General features: G+C 37.8%; 1 protein-coding gene across 7 annotated transcripts in view; it reads right to left on the reverse strand.

Annotated features, from left to right (window-relative positions):
• ARHGEF7 (Rho guanine nucleotide exchange factor 7) overlaps window positions 1-22384 on the reverse strand; it is a 116413-nt gene that overhangs the window by 22258 nt on the left and 71771 nt on the right. For all 7 annotated transcript variants that reach the window (XM_074535952.1, XM_074535949.1, XM_074535950.1 and 4 more), the window contains 9 exons: window positions 20898-21020; window positions 11338-11476; window positions 10391-10450; window positions 9079-9225; window positions 7149-7235; window positions 3670-3748; window positions 2179-2318; window positions 1314-1538; window positions 195-288 (listed from right to left, as the gene is read on the reverse strand). In XM_074535952.1, the coding sequence (XP_074392053.1) occupies window positions 195-288; window positions 1314-1538; window positions 2179-2318; window positions 3670-3748; window positions 7149-7235; window positions 9079-9225; window positions 10391-10450; window positions 11338-11476; window positions 20898-21020 (1094 nt within the window). The remainder of the gene's footprint in view (window positions 1-194; window positions 289-1313; window positions 1539-2178; window positions 2319-3669; window positions 3749-7148; window positions 7236-9078; window positions 9226-10390; window positions 10451-11337; window positions 11477-20897; window positions 21021-22384) is intronic.

The following is a 22384-nucleotide window of genomic DNA, read 5'->3' on the forward strand; positions in this document are numbered from 1 at the left end:
GTAAAGCTCTACAGATGCCATCACAGCAGAAGGTGACTATAACAAACCATCCCTGGACAAACCTACTCCTCTCCCCTTACACAAGAGAGGAAACAGGTGACTTGCTTACACTGTACACCTAACTCTTACAGAAATTAAACTGATGTTAATTCCAGTCTTTGTGTTATGCAGATATTTGCTCAAGTCTCTCTTACTTTTTCTCAGTGCAAACTCTTCATCCGATGGCTTCCTCTCTGGCTTGCGTTTGGGAAGCAGCTTTTTCATGGTTTTAGGGCTTTTACTGAGATCCTGTACAGGAAAAATAAAAAGTAGAGCTTCTAGACAGTATTTCAAAAATTTAACTTCTAAGATGCATGCAGGAATTACTATCTAAAAAACCTTTCAACAGCACCAAAATTCAGTTTACTAATATTTTTTGCCATGTTCAATTTGCTTGAATGGCTGATTTCCTCTCTACCCTTCCTCCAACTATATACACAGCCATATATTTTATCTGTTCTATTAAGAGAAATATACATAAAACCTGCTGCAAAGGCATTCAGCCTGTTTGGGAGCTAGAGTGAAGAGAAGAGGCAGGAATATTTCCTGAACAGTTGAAGAAACAACCCATTTCACTTGTCTACTGGGAAGCAAGTAAAAGAGGGACCTAACAAGGAAGCTGGGCAGGTCCTACACTCTTCAAAGCCCAAATCTGTAAAGGTCTAGGTCAATTTTTATAGAGGTCTATTAAAAAAAAAAAAAAAACCAAAAAAACAAAACCCACATAACAAACAAACAAAACCCACAAACAAACAGCAAACCCAGCAGCATTTCTGCTCAAAATGTGGCCATGATAATTTACAGGAACAATACTATGTCTCAGGAACAAAAGGAAGATGCTGATCTACCCTTTACCTTAAGGATACAATACATGTTCTGTGGAAACACAGAACAAGAAAGTAAAAAGGTGACTGAGCAGGACCTACCAAAGTTGATCAAGACAGGTTTTGGATGTTATTATAGGCTAAACAGTATAAGGATTATTGAAATTTTAATACATTGGAGAATTTAGTGGCTTACACATGAAAGCATAGAAGGATTTCAAGTTAAATTACAAAATAAGCATATAGTACAGCCAAACAGAAGATTCTCTTACAGCAGCAAAGTTTCAACACAAATTGAGCACTGCAGATCAACTCTCACTTATCTCCTTTTGTTTATGAGATTTACAAAATTAAAGGAAAGTCACATACACACAGCCACCACAAAAAATTAAAACTTCCCACTGCAGGCCTGCCACCCTGTGCTGTCCTTGGCTGCTGGCCCTCACTCACCTCTTTGTAGCAGAGAGCAGCTGAAGGGCGCAGCGGAGGGGCCGGCCGCAGGCAGCTCAGGCTCCACGGCTTGGGTGTTTTGGGAGGTTCCAGCGGCCCCCAGTTGATTGTGGTGTGTGGGGTCCCATGATGGGAGGGATGAGGGAGAGTGTGGTAGGCAGGAGTCAGTGGGATTGGCTTGCTGTCTGAATGCTTGCTGGAGGGAGTCACTGGGTGGGAAGGAAGCTGCCAAACACGATGGGAAAGGAAAGGAGGCATATTATCATAATGGAGACATGGTGTCATCAAGGACTGGTGAAATAATCCCACTTGCTATAGAATTCTTGTTTATTACAGCTGGCCTTCAAAAAAATTTACACTAAATCATTTTTTGGAAAAAAGAAGCTTAATTTTTTTTTATTGTCTACCATAGACAGGGCACAAACTAAAGATAGAACAGCTACAAGCAGCCCTGCTCCCACTTCTCTCACCACTAAGGGTGGAGCTAAATTTAGAACCATTCACATCCAACAATTCAAATGCAGAACCAAAAAGAAATTACTGTTTCTCCACAGCCTGTCAAGTACATCACCAATTACAACCTACTGTTCTAAGTATACTTACAAGATGGTGATGTAGGCACTTGGTCAAAACAGAAAAAGTAATGATAATGAACTTTCTTTCACCCCAGTTAACTGCTACACTGAGTTTTAAGCATTTTATTCTTTGTTCACACAATTAAAAACAGAATTATCTTTTTACCTATTAAATACAGTGACAAAATTCAGTTCTTGCTACTAATGGCTAAAAGAAAAAAAGGCTTTCCATGGTGTTATATTTGCCAGACAATCTAATTATAACCTATTTCTACTCATTAATTTCTTACCGTGTGAGATGGCACAGAGTGAGGTTTAATGGTGGGATTCCCAACAGTTGTGACTTTGGTTTGCTTCTGCAGGTGATCCACCCATTCATGCAAATCTTGTTGGTTGTTACAAGACACTAATATCCTTTCAATCATATTTCCTAGGTGACAGACACCAAAAAGACATAGGAAATGAAAAAAATAACAGTTTAGTCAATCTGACATGATTAAAAAAGATACTTATTTCTTAAAACAATGTCCTCTCAATACTAAGCAAAAATTTGAACCATATTTTCAGTACAAGAGCATCCCACTTTTCCAGGCTGTAACACACATCGCCTCCATGTATTTATTCTTAGCCTAGCACAGGAGTTCTACTTTTTTCCCCTAACTCTATTAATTAAGCACAACCTTAAATGACAAGAGTAGGATACAGGCTCATTTACTAGCCTTATGCTTCCCCATCCTCCCCAGCAAAGCCAGCACATAGCCTAAAATGTCATTCTTGAGTCTGCACACTACAACATCGGAAAAGTTATAAAATAAGAGTTCACCAATCTTCTCTCAGAAGAAGGCATAAAATTAAAGCTAAGTCAAAAGTCACTTGGGAATGTAATGACAACCAAAGATAACTTTCACTTCTGCACTTAACACCATTTAACCCATTGCATTCCCCTTGAGGTCAGCTTCATAGCTATTATCACAAAAAAGTCATTTTTTCTCAACATAAACAATTTTTCCCCTGTGAGTCATGGCATTGATATCATACCTGAGACAGTCAAAATTAGTTTCTTTAAATGCAACCTGCTTGGATGTAGAACTGATCCAGGAAATTAATGAAGATAAAAAACTCCACAATGGGGACCTTGCACTGTCCTTTAAATTGTCTCAGGACATTTACATGATGAAATGAATGGCTAAACAGAAATTACCTATAAACACAATGGCCACAATCATTAACATCAGAGATGCTAAAGAAGCATCTTGTTTTCTCAGAAAGAGGTGGAAAATTTCTAGAAAAAAAGTCTTGCTCAAAGCTCTTCCAGAGCCTCTTGAACTCTTATTCTTTCAGTAAATAGTGTACTTGGAACTGCTTCATCACAAAAAACCTTCTCCAAGGCTACTGCCTTCATTCATTAAGATACAGAAATTCCAGGATGAATCACATGCAAAGAGCTCCTTAACTGCTTAAGAGAAGCAGTAAAAAGCAGCCTTCAGGTGAGGCTCTGGGTAGATGTGTTAGAAAGTTTGAATAACCACAGATGGCTCAGGCTGTAAGGGACCTCTGTAGGTCCCCACTGCTCAAGCACAGACACCTGGAGCTGGTTGCCTGGGATCATGGCCAGGGAACGTTCCAGTACCTCCAAGGACAGCCATCTCCCCAGGCACCCTGTGCCAGTGCTTGGTCACCCTCACAACAAAAAGTTTTTTCCTCTGTTCAGAGTGAGCATATGATGTTTGAAACAGTACATGCTGGAATAACTAGCAAATAAAAACACTAATGGGCAATACCTGATATTTCAAATGCATTTTTATGGTTTTCACTGTCTTCTAGCTTTGTAATAGTCATTCCTGTCATAGGCAGTTTTCCCTTAAAAAGAAAAAGATAACATCAACATTAAATACAAAATACATAAAAGCATTACCAATTAAAGAAAATACTAACTTTAAGCTCTGAAAAAAGATGCTCCCAGTAAATTGACATACACCCCAATGGGTTTAAAAACATTCAAAAATCCATACAAACACCTCACAATGGGAGTTTTTCACATGTCCAGCTTCTGCAAATGACATCTGTGATGTCAGTAAGTCTAGCTGATACCTACTCAGGCTACAAAATCCATACAAACACAGCAGTGATCATTCCTCAGTCTCGGGTTCTTGAAACTGAGACCTTCAGGACCATATTACATGACTGGAGGCAACACTGACTCTTCTTTAAGTACATTTGTTTGCAAACTGTCTTATTAGCTCCCAGAGTAAGGTCTGTAGAACAAGTAAATTTATAAAAGAGTATTTCACTAAATAAATGCATCAATTATTTACTGAAGATTTATTTCCCTAATAAAACCACTACTAAATCTCCTCATGGAAATACTTTGAGGGGAAAAAAAAGCAGTGAACACCTTCAAATTTGTAAGTTTTCTTCAGAAGAACATACTAATTTTTCAGGAGATCCCATTTTGAGCAGGGAAAAAAAAGTCAGTTTAGGATAACTTTTTGACCCTTTAGAAATGAATAAATAAAATTGAGTATTTTTGGGATGAAAGGCTTTACTGAAAATGAAACTTCAAGAAAAGTCCTTTAAGACATCCTGTATTCTCCTGCACAGAAACACTATTCAGCAAATACTGGCAAAAGCACAAATACTATGTACTGTGGAATGTTGGCTCCAACACAGCAGAAAGAATAAAAACCAACTTTATGTTTTCTTCTTTTCTAAAGACAGCAGAATGGACAAAGATTTCTTAGAAGCTTGAAAACGAAAAATCACTTGGTATTCCGTAGGCACAGAGCATGCTCAGGCCCAAGACACCAAAGATAAAGGAGGAGTTCTCTTGTGGCAGCTTCCCCCCATGAAGGAAACATGGTGGCCACGTACATGATTAAACGCAGCTAAAATTTGCTCTTTTGCCTTTTTTCCCCTGTTTGCTGGTTCATGAATAACACAGCATAACAACAAGAAGATGTGCAAGAACGGCTGACACACGTGGGGAGGCAATATAGGGGTGCAGTGGTGACAGAGATCACCTGAACCACAGGGCAAGAAAAAGTACAAAGTCATCAAAACAGAAAACTGAAGTGAACTTGTGAATCATTTGTATTTCCCTTCTTTTAACAAACAATTGTGCAGCCCTCCTAAGAAGTATGGTCCCTGCTCCTTGTGACTTCAGTTTAGCACTGCTAAAAGTTCTTCCCCTTGGCTCCTGTGGTAGATATCAGCACTATCAACCAGAAAATCTTGAAGCCTGACAACAACTGGGCTATTCAGAAATCCAACAAAGTTGTTATGTAGGATGATGCCTCCAGTGGCATAATTTCCTTGAGAAAGACTGGGAGAACTGCATCATCCTCTGCCCATATCCATTCCAGTTCTGAGATGTGAACCTCAGAAAAAATGTCCAGGAGGCCCCCATTATGCTCTCTAGACACGGGCTCTGATCAACTGTCTCAGACAAACAGTGATGAAATAATTTCACCTTGCTGTGAACGTGTAGTCATTAAAATCTGAGAAATTCTCAGTGCTGGGACTATTACACATAAGGCTGTGAGGAAATTAAGAGTTTTGCTTTCAAGAGATGGTTGGATAGTGAAAACCAAGAAAGGCTGTGGCCATTCTGAGTAGAAGCTAAAGACATACCACAGAAAATGGCTTATTTATTGAACAATGCTGTACATCTAGGGGATAAAGTGAGTGGGAAGAAGAAAAGCAAGTGATAGGAGAGAAAAAATAGAGCTTGACGGACTGTTTAATTTCATGTTGCTTGTTAACATACTAAATTTCCAGTCAGCTGCTTTGTAATCAGTACAGAAGACTCTATCCTCACCAGAAATTCTGTCTGTGCCACTTGGAACACAGAACTAATCTGCTTTTTCTACCATCTTTTTCCATCAACATTGAGATAATTAGCAGTGCCACAAACTTAACAAACTGGACTGTCCACTTGAACCACTTAATGCAGCAGCATTTCAGACAAATCCATCTACAATTGTGGCAGGTAGGGTATGAACCTAAACACAAATTTTGGAATTTAATTACTCTTAATTTAAAAAAAAAAAAAAAGTAGTAACATTTTGTGACTGACTGTGGCTGATCATGTAGGAACACCCAATGACCAACCTTTAGCATTCCTTTGAAGCAGGCAAATCACTGCTCAGGAGAAAGGAATTAACTGTTCAAGTGTCTGTTTTATAGAAGCATTTCTAGTAGGTGAAATCTCTGTCTCCTTTTAGAACTTGGTTGCAGTTTTTTCCTGTCTTTTGGTATTTTACTGTGATGCCCCAAACCCACATGGCATTATTTGAACACGTACAAGACTTGGGAAGTCAGGGTTTGCACATTTGCCTCTCTCAGGAGTCTTTGCAACTACATACCCAAGATGCAAGTGTTTTTGTGAAACAGCCTAGAGCTACAGGGAGCCCAGACAAATGGCACCCCTGCACCTCAGCACTTGTTCCACCTCTGGAACAGGCCTGTGGGACAACAGTCACAAGCGCTCAGCTAGGAAACTTGGGAGAGAGCTCAAAGGCTCTGTCTGGCAGCTGTGATCAGAGGATTTGTGAGGTGAAACCTGGTGCTAAGGTCCCTAGGGCCACCTTGTAGCATTTCAGGTGCTGCTACACCGGGGAGCCTGAGGCTGGGCCAGGGACTGAAGGTCAGCCCATGTACTTGGTATTTTCCCATAGTTAGAGCATCTCAAGCATACATTTGGAGCATGACTTGAACTTCATCCAAATGGAATCTAGTCTGTGAGCTCCAAAGCAACTCCTACTCTGTGACTCAGTGCTCATTAAACAGAAAAAACTAAAAGATTAATTTTGAAAGTGCGCCACCAATTCCAAGATAACACACAAATGTGGATGCATCCAAACAAACTGATGGCAACAGCTCAATTCACACTAATGGAAGGTTAAGGGGGCTGTGCAATTTTGTTAAGTCTCAAGCAGCAGTCAAAGAGCACTAACAAACCCATGCAGCAACACTGGTTTCCTAACAGATCTAAAAAGCTCCCAATACTTCCACTCATCAGCTGCTACTAACCAAGTAAAAAGAACAATGTCTCCTTGGTGATAGACCCAGCTACAAAGAAAATCAAACCCTGGGCTTCTAGGGTTTTTCATAAGACAGATGATCACTTCTTATTGCAGATATTACCTTCCATCTTTATAAATGCAAAAGTTTAATAATCCTTCCAAGTTTCTTATGAAATATCATCTGGAAAGAACACAACCCCCAACACATTTTTACACATGTAAATGTATTACTTTACCTGATAGATAAAGCCACTCATTCTTGGGCTGGCAGACAACATTAGCAAAATGTTAGGGAAGAGAAGAAGATACCTTTCATTCTTTTCCTTGTTAAAAAGAGAAAATGAAAAAGTAAATACACCATCACAAGTCCCTTCTCCTATTTTTCTATTACTAAAAGCTCTCAGCATTATAATTGGGTGATTACGCCACAAATATTTGCTCAGTGCAAAACTATTGCTCCATTGTATTTAAAAAAATAAAAGAAAAAGAAAAAAAAAAGGAAATAAGTAGACAGAATTACTTATTTTCCATTTGAAAAGTGCTACTAACACATGCCTATCTTTTTCCAGCAGATTAGAGCCTTGTATTTTAAAACAGCAGTTTTACATTCTGGGTGAAATACTGACCTTGCTTAATATGATAACAACTGTGTAGCCAATTTCAGTAAAACCAAAATTACATACTGTATCTATTTCTTCCTATAATTTAGATGGATACTGTTACAGTCATATCAAGACTGTGGTCTCTCAAATTAGAGATCACATTTTTAAACAGTGGATTATGCCCAGAAGCAGAAAAAGCAAAGGAATAATTAGTATAGTCACAACAAAAGCACTCATTACTTTGTTCTGGTTTTAATTTTCTGGTTTCATGTACAAAGTCATCCATTGTGGTTTTGTTTTAGGGTATTTTTATGGAAGGAGGAATAAGTTTACTCTGAATCTACTGCTATAGACAATAAAAGGGAGAAGCATTAAAGTGTAATATTGTAATGACAACATAAGTATATGAACTGACAAAGCCACCATCCTAATTTCAAGCATCTTCACAAAATTACAAGTCCTTAGCAGGCTTTAACGCTTTTAAGTAAACACTTGCAAATATCTGTATCATTTTTAGAAAGACAAAACCAAACCCAGTTGCTGTCGCAAAAATGAAGCTGTCCTGTATCTTGCCAAAAAGCTGTGATGCTAAACAGAAACTTCTAAAAGTTGATTACATTTGACATTTCACCCATGAGGACAGTGGGGGATGGTGATTTGTTTTGCTGGCTTAAAAAAGAGACATGACTGCAGAACATGCACTATCAGCTCTACTGAATCTTATTTATTTACTTTAACACCTAACAAAATATCTGAGAGAAAAATATCAAGTGACTAACTTCTAAATATTCAGTTGCATAAACACTTTACTTTTTCTTCATATTTATGGACCTCTTTGTTCTAAGGGAAGAAATGGACTGAATGAGGTTGCAATTCAAAAGCCCGCATCAGATTCAAAGTCTCATTGATTTTTCAGGAGAACAACAAGCAATAAAAACATGTCAGTAACCTGTATAACATTACTTTTCTGTTAGCACTTGCTTTTAAGAGTATTTTAACATTAGTTCTGGTAGGCCAAGTTTTTCTTTACATTTTATTTGCTGCTTTGGTTAGAAAAATAAATCACCAGACTTTGTCACTTTTAACTTTCTAATGTATTTCCTTATTCTATTTCTCAAAGAGCATTTGGTTCTCAAGCTTGTATTTCAAGATTTACTACTTGAGCAATGTGCCCATAACAGCCAAAAAAGCTTGTCTCAGACACCTCACAACATAAAACTTTAAACCTTTTACTGTTTAAAGCACACTCTATGCACAATGATCCTGTAACATAACAACACATGGAAAATCTTGTTCAATTACGCCCTCTGAAAAAAGCCCTGCAAAAATCTTACAATATTTATAACTGCTGTATTTAGTCACTTTTCAGTAAATTTTACAGAAGAGACCATCCATCTTCAAGGAATTTTATTTCAGGTTTTGTAAAAAAATGCCTTAAATCAACACAAAGATTTTAGCTTAAATTACCATCTCTGAATCACTCTCTTTATTTCTGCTGTGTAATGACTATAATGAATTTCATTCAAAATTGGAAGAGTGAGAGTAAAGATGAGAAGGACATTACCTCACTTCCAGCACACTGGATCATGACTTGGGACATGTAAATCACATTGCCAAGTGTTTTGATGTCCTCTCCCTCCCAACAACGAATAGCTTCTGTCAGGATTTGCAGTTCAAGCTCTTTCCGTTTCCGTACTTCTTGACATTGGGCCTAACAAACACAGGGAAAACAATCTCTATAAACTCTACCAGTTTGGAATGGGTTAAGAGTAGAAATACCATTACAGTTGTATTTACTGCGGCTGTGCTTGTAATGCACACAAGACAGCAGTCTTCATAGCATTTTCATTTAGATGTCTGCTATCAATATTTTTAATAAACTAGTTTTACTAAATTAAATATTACAGCTTTTCAACACACTGATTTCAATTACCATTCCAAATTCAGTAATATCTCTGTTACTCAATTTTCTCCTTCCTTTATACTTCAAATTTTGGTATGACTAACCAAAAATGGACATGCACAGTAGCAAAGAGTAACACAGCTGTCAGAAATACACATCTATACAACAAAGCATCTTTCAGTAAGAAGAGACATGCCACCTGTGCAAACCTGAGTGTTTATAACCTTGTGTTCCTACTTTTATTAAGTAACTCCAACCTGCTCATGTTATTTGAATTTTTCTCAACAGAAAATTCTGTTGAGAAATTTTCTATTTGTTTTCTCTTGTTTTTATAGCACTCAACAGGATGTAATTCATAAACCTCTTCTAAACACTGATAACACTAAATTTCTAATTTAAAAAATAAAAATTTTCAGGTTATCATCAGCATACATTCCCAAAAGGAAGCACAACACATTAAGTTTCTCGTAACTGAGACTGCATTAATCATTGCTTGTTGCAGTTGAGGCATAGTTTTTAATTTTTTTTTTTTATAAAGACAGTAGCAGACAGCTTATCTGTTCTTCCTGTTCCAATTATTACTAGAAGTTTGGCATCTTCTGAACTTCACTAGCACTTTTCTCTTCTAACTCTCTCACATCCATAGCCATTTCCTGAGAAGGAATGCACGTGGAAAACAAAAAATCAGAACATGTACTCATTTATTGTAAAGAAGCCCTTCTTCAGGACAGACAGAGAGGGCAGACAAAGAGGTGCAGAACACTTTGCACAACTCTGATACCAATAGGCTACTTACTACAGCTCCCCAGCAAATTACCATCCTTAGCTCTGACTACATACAGCATTGATTTCCAGCCTTTAAAAAACTTATTACACATTTATGAAAAAGTTTCACTCTTTTAAGCAATAAAGGAAGATGTAATTAGGAAGCATCCTACTTAAAATATATAATCCATTCTTTAATCACTCTTACAGAAAGATTTTTGAAGGCAGTCATGGATTTTTGAATATCTGGACGATCCGGATGATAATCCTAAAAAAAAAAAAAATGGAGAAAACATATATCAAAGGTTCAGTTCTAGCAAAATTAATTTTGAAAATCAGTAGAGGCTTAACTAAAACCAAATAAACAATTCTGCAAAATTGAAGTTGTAGACTGATCTAGTCTCTTCGTGGCCTTCTTATATTAAACACTGGTGGGTCTGGCTTGTAGTAAAACTTCAGTTATTTAGCACAATGTTAGCTATACTTAAAATAGAGCCAAAGAAGTTTTACAAGACCTGGTGGATAAGAGATTTTGAAATCTCAAGGGGAAAGTATTACCAGAGTTTTTTTTAGCAGGTTAGCTTTGTCACAAAGGTGATTTCCTACAGACTATCTAGCATGTTCTGCTGTCGCTGGCTGGCAAACCAATCTGTGTGACAAGATCCCCACACTTTCTATTTCTCTCTTTTTTCCCCACTCCAAACATATAAAATGAAAAGGTGAAAAGAGTAGGTCCTCAAAGACCTTCTTGTCCTGTAAAGATCACTTTTGGACAGTGCTCACTAGAAGTCAGAGGGACTGTTTTGCCCATGTGTTCAGCACACTGAGGTGAAAAGCAGCACTCCCTCTGCAAGATGAAGCGGCCTCAAGTAGTGCGCAGGGGACACATTCAATGTCAAGTCAACTGAAGACCCTGGTAAGACTATCCTAGGAATGATGATTACCTTCTCTGGATAGTTTTACTTTAAATGTTTATCTTCTACAGGAAGTTTTACTGCACTGACTTTTACATAAACCACTGCAGCCTGTAGTTTAGAAGGCTGACTGAAGAGCAAGCAAATGCAACTTTGGGTCCCATCATGTTTGACATGTACCTTTAAAATAATTGTTGTCAAATCATCATTAAGCTGGAACATAAATGCTGATAAGATATACCTCCATGTGCCTTTCAAGTTCTTTGAGTAACGTGGGGTATTTATCCAGACGCATAAAAGGTTTGCTGAGGCCCGTGGTCAGTACAAGGATCCCAGGGCTGTTTGCACCTTTCATCTCCATGAATTCTCCTAGTTCCTCACTGTGTACACAAGATATTTAAGCAAATTAAGATCAAATTATCAAAGCAAAGAAATGACATAGGATTCACAATTTAATCTTTCACCTGCAATGAAGTATACCAATAAAACAGGAGGCCAAATCAAAAATTAATTTGAGTATAACTTAAGTGCTGTGACCAGTTTGTGTGTTAAATAAAATACAGGAACAAAGCCACGTGCAGATTTGGGACCTAAGCAGGGAAAAACACACATGGGAACACATCTACTGTTCTAGATAACTAGTGCTCAAAGACAGTTCCTAAATGCTGCACCATTCAAGCAACAATTACAGAATAAAGCTCTATTTTATTACTCAGCTCTTCATTCTAGTAAAATGACATATGACCTTAGAGGTAGTTTACACAATACACAAATAAGGGTCAAATGTTTCATATACAATTAAAAATAGGTATTTTTATGGTGTCAGGCACTAAGAAGACAGAAATTTCCAGAAGTTTTTTTTCTCTTGCACTTACATGTTTAATGACCTCATCTCACATCCAAGATGTTAATACAAAAAAATTACCAACATTGATACAAACGGTAGAAATAATCACCGTGCAGTATATTCTCTAATGAGCTAGGGTTTCATTAAGTGTGGACTTACACAACACATTTCTTTTCACAGCAAAGCCACTGTAAGAAATCCATTCTCTCCATGTATCAGGAATTGCTACTTCCCCTCTCTAGATATTTTTTGAATTTATTTGAATAATTCAGAACTCGCCCAGCCCCTCAACTTTTACAGCAACTCAGTTAAAACACCAGATCTGAGAATTTCAGCTCCCTTTGCCATCAAGGAAACAAAATAGCTACATCTTCTGCTTACAATGCAGATATTTTAAAGGACTATGGTGGAGGAGGACTAGCTTTTCAAGAGTTTAAATCACCAAGAACAAAATGAGCCCTCTCCATTCATAATGGAAGATACAGCAGCATCTGGGCTGATTGCCAGGCTTCATAAAATACAAGTTGCAAAAGAACACAGAATTCTAAAGACAAAAATCTATGTAAAAAAATACAGAAAGTAATTTATTTAAAATGTAACATCTTACTGCATTCAAGGCACACACACACTCTCCTTCCCATTGCAGAACAAGTGACACTGATTATTCACATCATTTGTCCAAGTAGATGTCTTGAAGACAGAACAAGAACACAAATATGGTCCTTAGGGGCGGGTTTAGTGGTGGATTTGGAAGTGCTGGGTTAACAGTTGGATTTTATCTTAAACGTCTTTTTCAACCTAAATGGTTCCATAGTTCTATCAGCTGTGACCCTCCCATCCCAATCTAAGTGCTCTACCCACCATCCCACCCGGATCCTTCACCCCTCAGACACCTAAGTTTCCACCAGTTCACAGAAAAGGTACTTTTCCATACAGTTTACTCCAAGTTTACTTGTCTTCGGATTAGCTACTTAGAATTTACTTGCACTACACCTTGCTTACGTATAGCCAGCACTGTTTCTGAATTGTCAGGTCCATCATCATTTTACACCACCACTTTCAAGAGCTTTCTGTCCCCACTCTAAGAAGGCCCACGCTCTCCTCAGTGTATGTATTTGTGCCATTTCAGCTGCATTTAACTACAGAGTGCAAAAAAAAAGGATTTCTCAACATCTGCTGTGCATTTTAAAGATGCAAAGAGAAGAGCTGGACACACTTGGGAAAGACCTTGCATCCCTCTTAAACAGGATATATCAGCAACTCCAGGCCCTTCTAAATCAGCTTATGACATAAACAGGTTTTAGCCAAAATTACAACACCTTGAAAAACTTCCTACAATACCTTGCATGAAGTGTTACAATAATGCAACATAGATGAACCCGAGTACTTTTGAGCTTAAATTTAAATTTAAGTGAAGCTGGCCAGCTATGAATACCTAGAGGTTGAAGACCTATTTTGCCTAATGCTTCCTTAATCACAGCCCTTGGTTAGCATAAAATCACACCACTTCAGAACTTGACCTAAACAAAACTACAGATTTTGACTTGCAACTGTGTCTTGGGTTTACCACTTCCTGGTCAAGCATTCAGGGTAATTCCCTGAAACATCAGGCTTCCAGTACTGTGTGGTGTCACCTGCTCTCCTCCTGACTCAGTTAAAAGAAACTGTTTCCAGTAAGTAATAAAGGTATGACACCCAGTTTACACAGGAAGCTTTACCAAAGTTCACCAGGAAAGCCCTTCTGTCCCACAGCACTCATTGGTTTTAAATTTCAGTTCCCTGTGTGCATGACACTGATCATGTGCAAGTCATTGCTTTTCTGTTTTATCCATTCATTTCACCTGTAATCAGCCCTACCCATTTCAGCATCATAAAGTCAGGTTACACACAGTACTTGATACGTCATCATCTTAATGTTAAAGATATTTCCTACAAGAACCAAGAGGAAGTAGCTCTTTAAATTCATTCTTTGCATTTTGTTTGCTTCAGTCAGACACAGCCCCTGCTGCCTCATTCCACCAACTCTGCCCTTTTACAGTATCTACTACTCTTCCCCATTTCAGGCAGCACAATCCATAAGTGCAATACACAGATTCTCTCACCCCTACAAAGTTGCATTTCCACAGGATGTGCCAATCTCAAATACCACAGGCTACTCAATTTAACAGTGCTCTGAACAGTCCTCATCTTTGCCCTGAGAATGCTAAGGGGCAAAACCCCCCATTCTTAGTTACTTCAGCCATGTCCATACTGTTGAGTGCATACAAATGCTTTATAGAAATAGTATTTGCTAAGCTATCCGCTCACACAATGTACACACTTCTCCCTCCCCCTTTTTTTTTAATGCTTTTACTGTAGGAGAAACTTTGGTTACTGTTTCACTGTTTTTGCTTCTAGTTTTCATTATCATTGTTCCATTTGTTCAACTTCAGCATTATGAAAGATATGTGAAAAAGCAGGAGAAAATTTACTGTAACTTGAATTAAAAATGACTTCTTGGAAACCTGAAATAAAAAGCTGGCATTATCTTGTTTTCACTGTCTACTCTGCAACCCCTTTAACTAAAACTCAGTTACGCCATTCTCCGCTAAAGTGACACTTGGTGCTGATCATCACCTTTTTTACTTAATCACAATATAGAAATCTATGGAGCAAGTTTAAACCTCAGCTCACCTGAAACATACACAAAGTCCTGAAAAACAGGCTTAGCAATGGCATCAACAGGGAGCAGTGTTAATAGGTGTAATTAAAACTGAATGACGAAGTTTTCCTCCCAACATTCCCAAGAGGACAATGTTTTCTTTCATACACTTCTACACTTCCCTCTTACAAGTTTTGACATGTCTGCTTGTTCAAGCTCTAGTCTGAACACAGCACACACTCCTTTAATACAAAAGTACCCAAAATTTTGTCTGAGCAGTTCCATCATACAGACCACTGTAGCATTCTACTCATGCTATACCAACCCAGCATCTCTGCAGCTTTGTGGATATAAAATATCCATCAAAATGCGGATGTTACTTTAGCTCAAAGCTTAAAGTGAGTGTCTTTCATTTAGTCATTTAGTCACAAATTACAAATAGCATACAGGACATAATGGAAGGGTTTACTTTTACTTTCAAAAACATAAGAGGGGGTTAAAATACTGTTCGAACATGACAACATCTCACAACCATTTTATAATTAATTGCGACATTAAAAAGTCTGTGTCAGCTGCTTTGCCAAAGACAATGGCTCTTTCATGTCACAATTTCAATTGATGCCTGCAAGTACCACAGTCTCCTAGGCAGTATGTGCTAAATGAAACTGCAGCCCACAGCTAAGAGTATGTTTTAATAAAAAGCTATCATTTAGCTGAACAGGAAAATCTTTTGAACAGTGAAATCATCAACTCAGTCACAACTGCCTAAGCAACTAGCTTTTCACAAAGAGGCAGATGAGACTTGAATTCACTACTCACATCACTTTACACAATAAAATGCAGAGAAGCATACAAAAGTCCTGTGCTTCATTTATTCTGAAATCTCAAGCTGAAGAGTTCTCCCCACTCCAGACTGGAGTTGGTTCACTTGAGATATTTTAAAGGTCACCATGAAAACTGTCTTTAAGCCCTACTAATATATTCAAATCGTTCTCAGAACAGCTGCCTCAAAAGCTACAAATTACACTGGAAGAGGGAAGAAAACAAAGTTCAGATGTGCCTACAAGTAACAGAAGGAAGGAGAAAAAAAAAAGGTCATTGAACCTTGAGGAAAACAGATCCAGGAACTAAAACTGCAAACATTTAAAATTACAACTTACACTTCTGAAGGAGGTCTCTGTTTGTAATAGATGGAGCATGAGCTATCACTGCTGAGGGGTCTGAGGACTGCACACAGGCACCGCATTTTGAGAGCGTCGGGACACAGCTCAGCTCAGCAACCCCTGTGCTGCAGCTTTTGATTTCCTAGGGCTACACTTGCCAGCCCAACTCCTCTCCCAGGGACTGCTGCTTGGCGTATGACATCAGCCTGCATACTTGCAGGCTCAGGGATCCACCAAAGTGGGGGAAGCACAAAGAGTTTTCTGACTCAAGCTGATCTGTATTCCACGCTCCAGTTACTCAGAGTAATTGTCATGCTCCAGCTCCACAAATTTTATCCAGACTGCTAAGTCTGTGATGCAAGTGTAGAATATGTTTGGGACATGTTATCTCAGAGAACAGAAGATTCTAGCAAAATTAATATTTCAACAAGTAAAGATTTGTGCATAGCTTTCTTGCTGCTGAGAACTGGCTTGGTATTTGCCACTTCGCAAAATAAAAAAAAAAACATCAGGTGTGTGTTAGTAATTTTCAACTGCCTTTTCATCAAATTAAATTTTCTTCTGGTAAGATTTTTCTTCTGTTTTAAAATATACTGCTGTTTAAACAAAATTAAAAAGTTGAACACCCCACTCTACCCCTCCAAAATTACATACCTGATGCTTGTTATTGAGTCTGTACTGTCCATATTTCCTCAAAAGAATTTTTTGTCCACTGATCAGTGGAGCCTGTTACACTTGTTTTCTTAAATTATGTTATCAAAACTCCAGTAAATCCCCTACTCAAATATCCTTCCTCTTGTCATTTTTGGATATAGTCCATTGGAAGTTGCAGTCCTAGCTTCTGCCTGCTCTCTTTTTCCTTTTTGCTAGACTTTCTTGTTGCACTGAACTTTGTTGCTTGTGATCTTTTCCAGCTAGGTAACATTTCATGTTCCTGACACTCCTCATCCTGCTCCAATTACCCATTTCTGTACTTTGTATCCAACTGGGCATTTTAATCTGCAGGACATTCACGCTTTCACACCTTCAGCTGCTCGTTCTGTTACTTCTCCTACTGGAAGGCAAGCACATGTTTGTGATCAGAAGCACACACAGGAACTGTACTAGTTTGACTAAACTCTACACCCTCAAGGCAGTACTGGTCTCACCAGCAAGCAAAATTATCTCCTAAAATAATACCATATATTGGAATACATACCCTTAGATGTGAACTGGGATCTTCAAGCAAAACTAAACCTGATACCATGGAGTCAAAAAGCTGGGACTTGGAATAAAGTAAATAAAATAGTTGTGGAATAAAGTAAATAAAATAGGGATGGTGTACAGTGGCACCACAGCCACTCTGAGAAGGGAACATGGAAAACTCTGAGCTCTGCCAGAGCACCACCCAAATGTACCTGGCAAACTCCACCTCTTCAGCTCTAGCCAGTGGCTTAAGAGTCAATTACAAGATACAATGACAGATCTGAGGGAAAATTATTTAATCCTTCAAAAATCTTGATTCATTAAGCAGAAGGAATTTAAACTCTGGAAAAAAAGTATGCAATAGCTCCAGAACAATTCCTGAGACATAAAGGTATCTACCAAATTTGAAGACAGCATAAAATCGGAGAAATTATTTTCTATGCAAACTTTAACATCTGGATAAAACTTATAAAGCTACAACTGGAACCAAGAAAAGAATCTGCTCCCAAACTTAACAGAAAGATTTTGTTGTTGCTGTAATTATCAGAGGCAAATACACCTTCAGAAACACAGCTCTGGAACCTGAACTCGTGTATGGGCTGCATTAGGCTTTATTCCGCTTTCTTTATGTTCACATACACTCAGGTCTCCAATGATTTTAATAGCCTTTTAATAGTCTGGCTATTAATAATTTAACTTAATGAAATGAAAGGTGCTTGTGGCTTTGAAGATTTGAACATGATAAATATCTTATTCTTGAAATAACATGATTGACCCCCTTCAGCCCAGACTGTGCATTTACATAAACATGCACATACATGAACATACATGCACACACAAACCCTTATTCTGCATTAACTGAATGAAAGCCCTCATGCTGCTGCTGCATATGATCAAGAAGCAAATGACAAAAGATAAAGTGCAAACAAATTTGCATTCATACTGGACAGCATTTAAAAGAAAGGGAAAAATAAGACAGTCGCATTCCAACTTATACATCCCTTTTACATCTCCAACCCCATCCCTAGGACTGTTATTTAGAACCTACATCATAAGAATGCTATTCAAAAAAAGTTTTTCTCTAGAAGTGCACGGTAATTCTGAGCACACTGATCTGGTGTTTTACCTACACATACACACAGAGACTTTAAAACATTTTAGCAGGTCTCATAACGCTGCTTGAAGAGCACCATTGATAGCTCAGAAAACCACATGTAAAACCCCTACTACCAATCCAGACAACTACTTACAATTTTAATGTAAGTTATCCAATCATTCTGAAGAAAGAATACAGTTAATGCTTTAGCCAATTTCCTTAAAGCTTTTTTAGCCAAGTGACAGTAAAAAACCAATAATAAAAGTCATATATTTTTTAAAAAATGTAAAAATCTGCATCTAGAGCTATTATCATGGAGATTTTTTTTATTGTTGGTATGGGTTCTCAGAAAAACAAGCATCCTAATAAACGGAGAAGAAAATACTAATTTTGTGATATAAGAATTTGACATTTGCTAAGGGTTTTTTGTAAAAAGGCTTTCAGAGGTACAGTAATAGTACATGTGTTCAGTTTATGAAGTGCACAGAGCTCATGGCAAGAAATAACCTAATGTAGACAGTAGGAATTTATGTTCGAAATCAAACTGTTCCAGATAGTTCCCTTTTCTTCTCTAAAATGCTACTGAACAGCACAGATGCTACAAACACAATAATAAAGTCCAAGTATTCCACATACACTTATTTCTTTACCCTATTTTTGCTAGTATTAAAACACATGGGTTTGGACCCTCTTCTAAAATTGTACTGACAAAGCAGCCAACGAACATTGTTTTTCCGTAAAAACCTTAAATCTTGGTATTTTACCCAGTATAAACTGCAGTGTGATTGTTTCACCATTACTACAATCATGGCTGTCCTCAAACCTTAGGCCAACTTTAAAATTTAGGTTTATAGGGGATTTTTTACACCCTAAAATCATTTCAGCTAAACAGACAGAGAGACAGTTCTGAATATTTTACATTTCTTCATGCTTCCAACCAGTTTGTTATTTCTCTGTTTTCTTCTGCTCTGAAACAATGTAACTAAGAAGTTTGCCAGCATTCTGAGAGGCAGAGATTCAGAACTGCTTAAAGCCACCTTCTCATTTTTCACGGCAGCTGTCTCAAGCAGAATATTTAGACAGACAACTTGCTACCTACAGCAATGTTGAACAACAAAAATTAAGGTAATAGAATAATAAAAGGTGGGTAATCAGAAAAAATAGGATGCAATTCTGTTGACTCATGCCTAGTAACACAATAGCATTAAACAGAAAACTGTCCATCTCAACTTCTGTTCCTTTGAGCTATCTCATACAAACTTCCACAACCAAATTACTTAACTCCTCTATCACACTTATTGTCTCCACCAGGATTTGATGTCAAGCTGACTTTAGAGACCTGAAGCTGAATTTTCTTAGGACATCTTACACAAAAAGAAAAATGAAAGAGAAGAAACGCTTCTCTTCTCCATTTACAGAAGAACCAGCTTTCCTCCCTCACATTTCTATCACTGTTTCTCTGAGTTCTGAGATAATCCTTTAGACATATCCCCAAATCTAAAGAAATGCAGATGATCACTTTGCTATCACGTCATCTTCCATCTATAGGTTAAATCCCAGAGCTCTGGGGAAGAGCATAAAGAATCAAACAAACAAAATTCTAATCCCAAAAGTATTGAAAACCACTTACAGAAACTGGGAATAAGAGGGTCATTTGAAAGAAAACAAACACATTGGGATTTCATCAGGGGGTTTAAAAATATTTTTGTCTTGCTGAATTTTAATGACAAAAACTTACCTGCTTTCTGCCTATACTGTAATGTGAATTTGCAGCTTGGTTTTTCCAATGGGGTTGGAATACAGTTACATGTATTATTAACATATATGAAAGTTCATAGTATTTAGTAATTAGAAGGGTTTTTGTCTTCATAACATTATGAGTAAAGCTCACAAACATACCACAACATTGCTGTTAAAACAAAATTTGAGTTCCTGAAAGAAGCTAACACTACAGGAAAAAAAATCTATTGTGATCCTCTTGGTCTTCTAATTGTTAAGAGTACTCAAAGTATCTTTACTTTAGTCCAACAGAACGAGACAAAGAGGAGAGGGTGAAGTAAAAAGAACATATATCCTGTGAGAATTTGTCCTAGAGCTGACCTCCAAGAAGAAGTCATGATTCTGTCCTGCACCAGAAGCAAGCAAAAATAACCCCAAACTGACAGCTGCTTCAGCATATGGTCATCAAAATACAAGTATATAGCAAAAGCTTGTGAAAGCTGACTATTTTAATCAAATTCTGGCCTCATACTTGTCTCCCAAGATGATACAGGGCATCTTCCATGCAAATTTAAGGTCTGTCCAAAAGCTGAGCACCCTACATCATGTTAACTAAGCATCCTACTTCTTACAGAAAACAGTAATTTTGTAAACATCATACTTCTCTCATACCACTCAAAAGCAAAGCTAGGGGTATAATACACTTTAAAGTTAAGTATACACAGGCATTTACAGGGCTAAGTTACAATGCACCAACTGTCTAAGGAGCCCAAGTCATGTCAGTTTTGCCACAACTTCACAAACTTGTTTTTATCTCAACATTTTTAAAACAAAGACTACAATCAGAAAAGTTTGTTTTACACATTCAGAGTGCAGCATGCATTCTTTCAATGAAAAAATTCTCTCAAATAGTTGATAATACTCTGCCAAAAGTGACAAGATGTCCTGGCCAAATGAAACAGCTTGGTTTTATGGGGCATTTAATCTTTTATTTGCAAGTGTAGGGTTTTTTCCCCTCAAACAAATTCTACAACAACAAACATGTCAAAAGATACATCCCAGCTTTACAATTCAAGTGTATATTTGTATTTTCTCAAGTGCATATTTTGCATTTTTGTATCAGACTCAGAAGACCACAAAGTTAACATACCTGTGTTCTGTGAGGACATTTACTGCTGATGGGTGGTTGGCACAGTATGTAAGGTATAAGCTTTTCATTTGTGGCATCAGATTTAGAAAACATCCTCCAACCCTCTGCTGAGCTTCAGGCAACCTAAGAACAGAGTAATCAATATAAAAATACTGCAATACTAACCAGACAGAGAAATAAATTAAAGACCAGAAAAGCAGTACATATTTTGTGCTGGGTTTGGCTGGGGTAGAGTTAATTTTCTTCACGGTGGCTGGTAGAGGACCATGTTTTGGATTTGTGCAATAGCATAAGGGCAACAGAAGGCATGAAATCCTTCTTTTCTATGGAGCAGCTCCCACTGCAAGGACTAAGCCTCTTCAGCAGAAGGCTGTGTGGCCAATTGTATAACCCACACTGAAGTTAACCAGAAGATGGACCACCAGCTTTCATCAGTCCTAGATAACAAACTTATTCTTGACACCTTGTCTAAACCACTGTACAACATGTGCAAGATGAAATGTTTCAATTTCGCCATGCACTTGCTCTCCTTCCACAAAGGCTGCATAAAATAAATATGCTAAATTTTTGCTTCTTTGCAAGACATGACAGTGGATTTTACTGTTGTTGTTAATCTTTTTAACTGCTCTTAAAACCAGTACTTCACTCTTCGCATCAGCTGTAAAGCTAAATGAGCCCTCACTGAGTACTTGATGCAAATACTGCTAACACAGTCAAAGAGCTTCATTCTAACATTAGCTCCAACAATTCTTTCTGGAATAATATTTTTTTTTTCCTGGAAAAAAATTTTACAGAAGTCAGTATTTTCTGTTGTTGTCCCGGACATGTAGATCAAGTTCCTAAACAGCAATATTAAGCATTTCCCCTTTAAAAAAAAGTGGGAGATGCCCCAGTGAACTTCAGTAGGAAATAAACCATTCAGCTTTCCAGGACAACCACTCCTGCAGGCAGGGGATGTTCCCCTTCTGCTCAAACACAGTCATCTTGTCCCAGTCCTTAGGTTTGCTCATAGCAGTCAAAATTCAAAGCTCCCAAGAAATTCTCCTCCAAATCCCAAAACAGTAAGTCTGTCTCCTATTAAGCTGTTCAGTCCCTCTGCACAGTCTGGGAAGACCACCCAAAATGAAGTAATAATTGACTGTAAAGGTGTTCCAAATGTGAGTCAGAGGAAACATACTCTCTTATTTGAGAGCAACATTGGCTACAGACACCCAAAAAATGACAGCTGAATGCCCAGCTAACACATCACACCAGACACACTCAGGTCACAGTATCAACACTCCTTATATCAAAGACTAGGGCTCATATTTTCAGTCTGTGTCTTTTATTTTTAAGAAGTTTAGATTCTGCAGTCAATAGAGTGGCTGCTTTTGCAGGTGCTTAGGGGAAAACCAAGCATACTGAGGGAATGCTATTCTTACAGCCTTGCCAAGCAGCATTTCCTGCCAAGCAGCTGGTCCCCTTTAATAAATCTAGCATGAGCTAAT

The sequence above is a fragment of the Zonotrichia albicollis genome, chromosome 2, assembly GCF_047830755.1.
Source record: "Zonotrichia albicollis isolate bZonAlb1 chromosome 2, bZonAlb1.hap1, whole genome shotgun sequence".
NCBI classification, from domain to species: domain Eukaryota; kingdom Metazoa; phylum Chordata; class Aves; order Passeriformes; family Passerellidae; genus Zonotrichia; species Zonotrichia albicollis.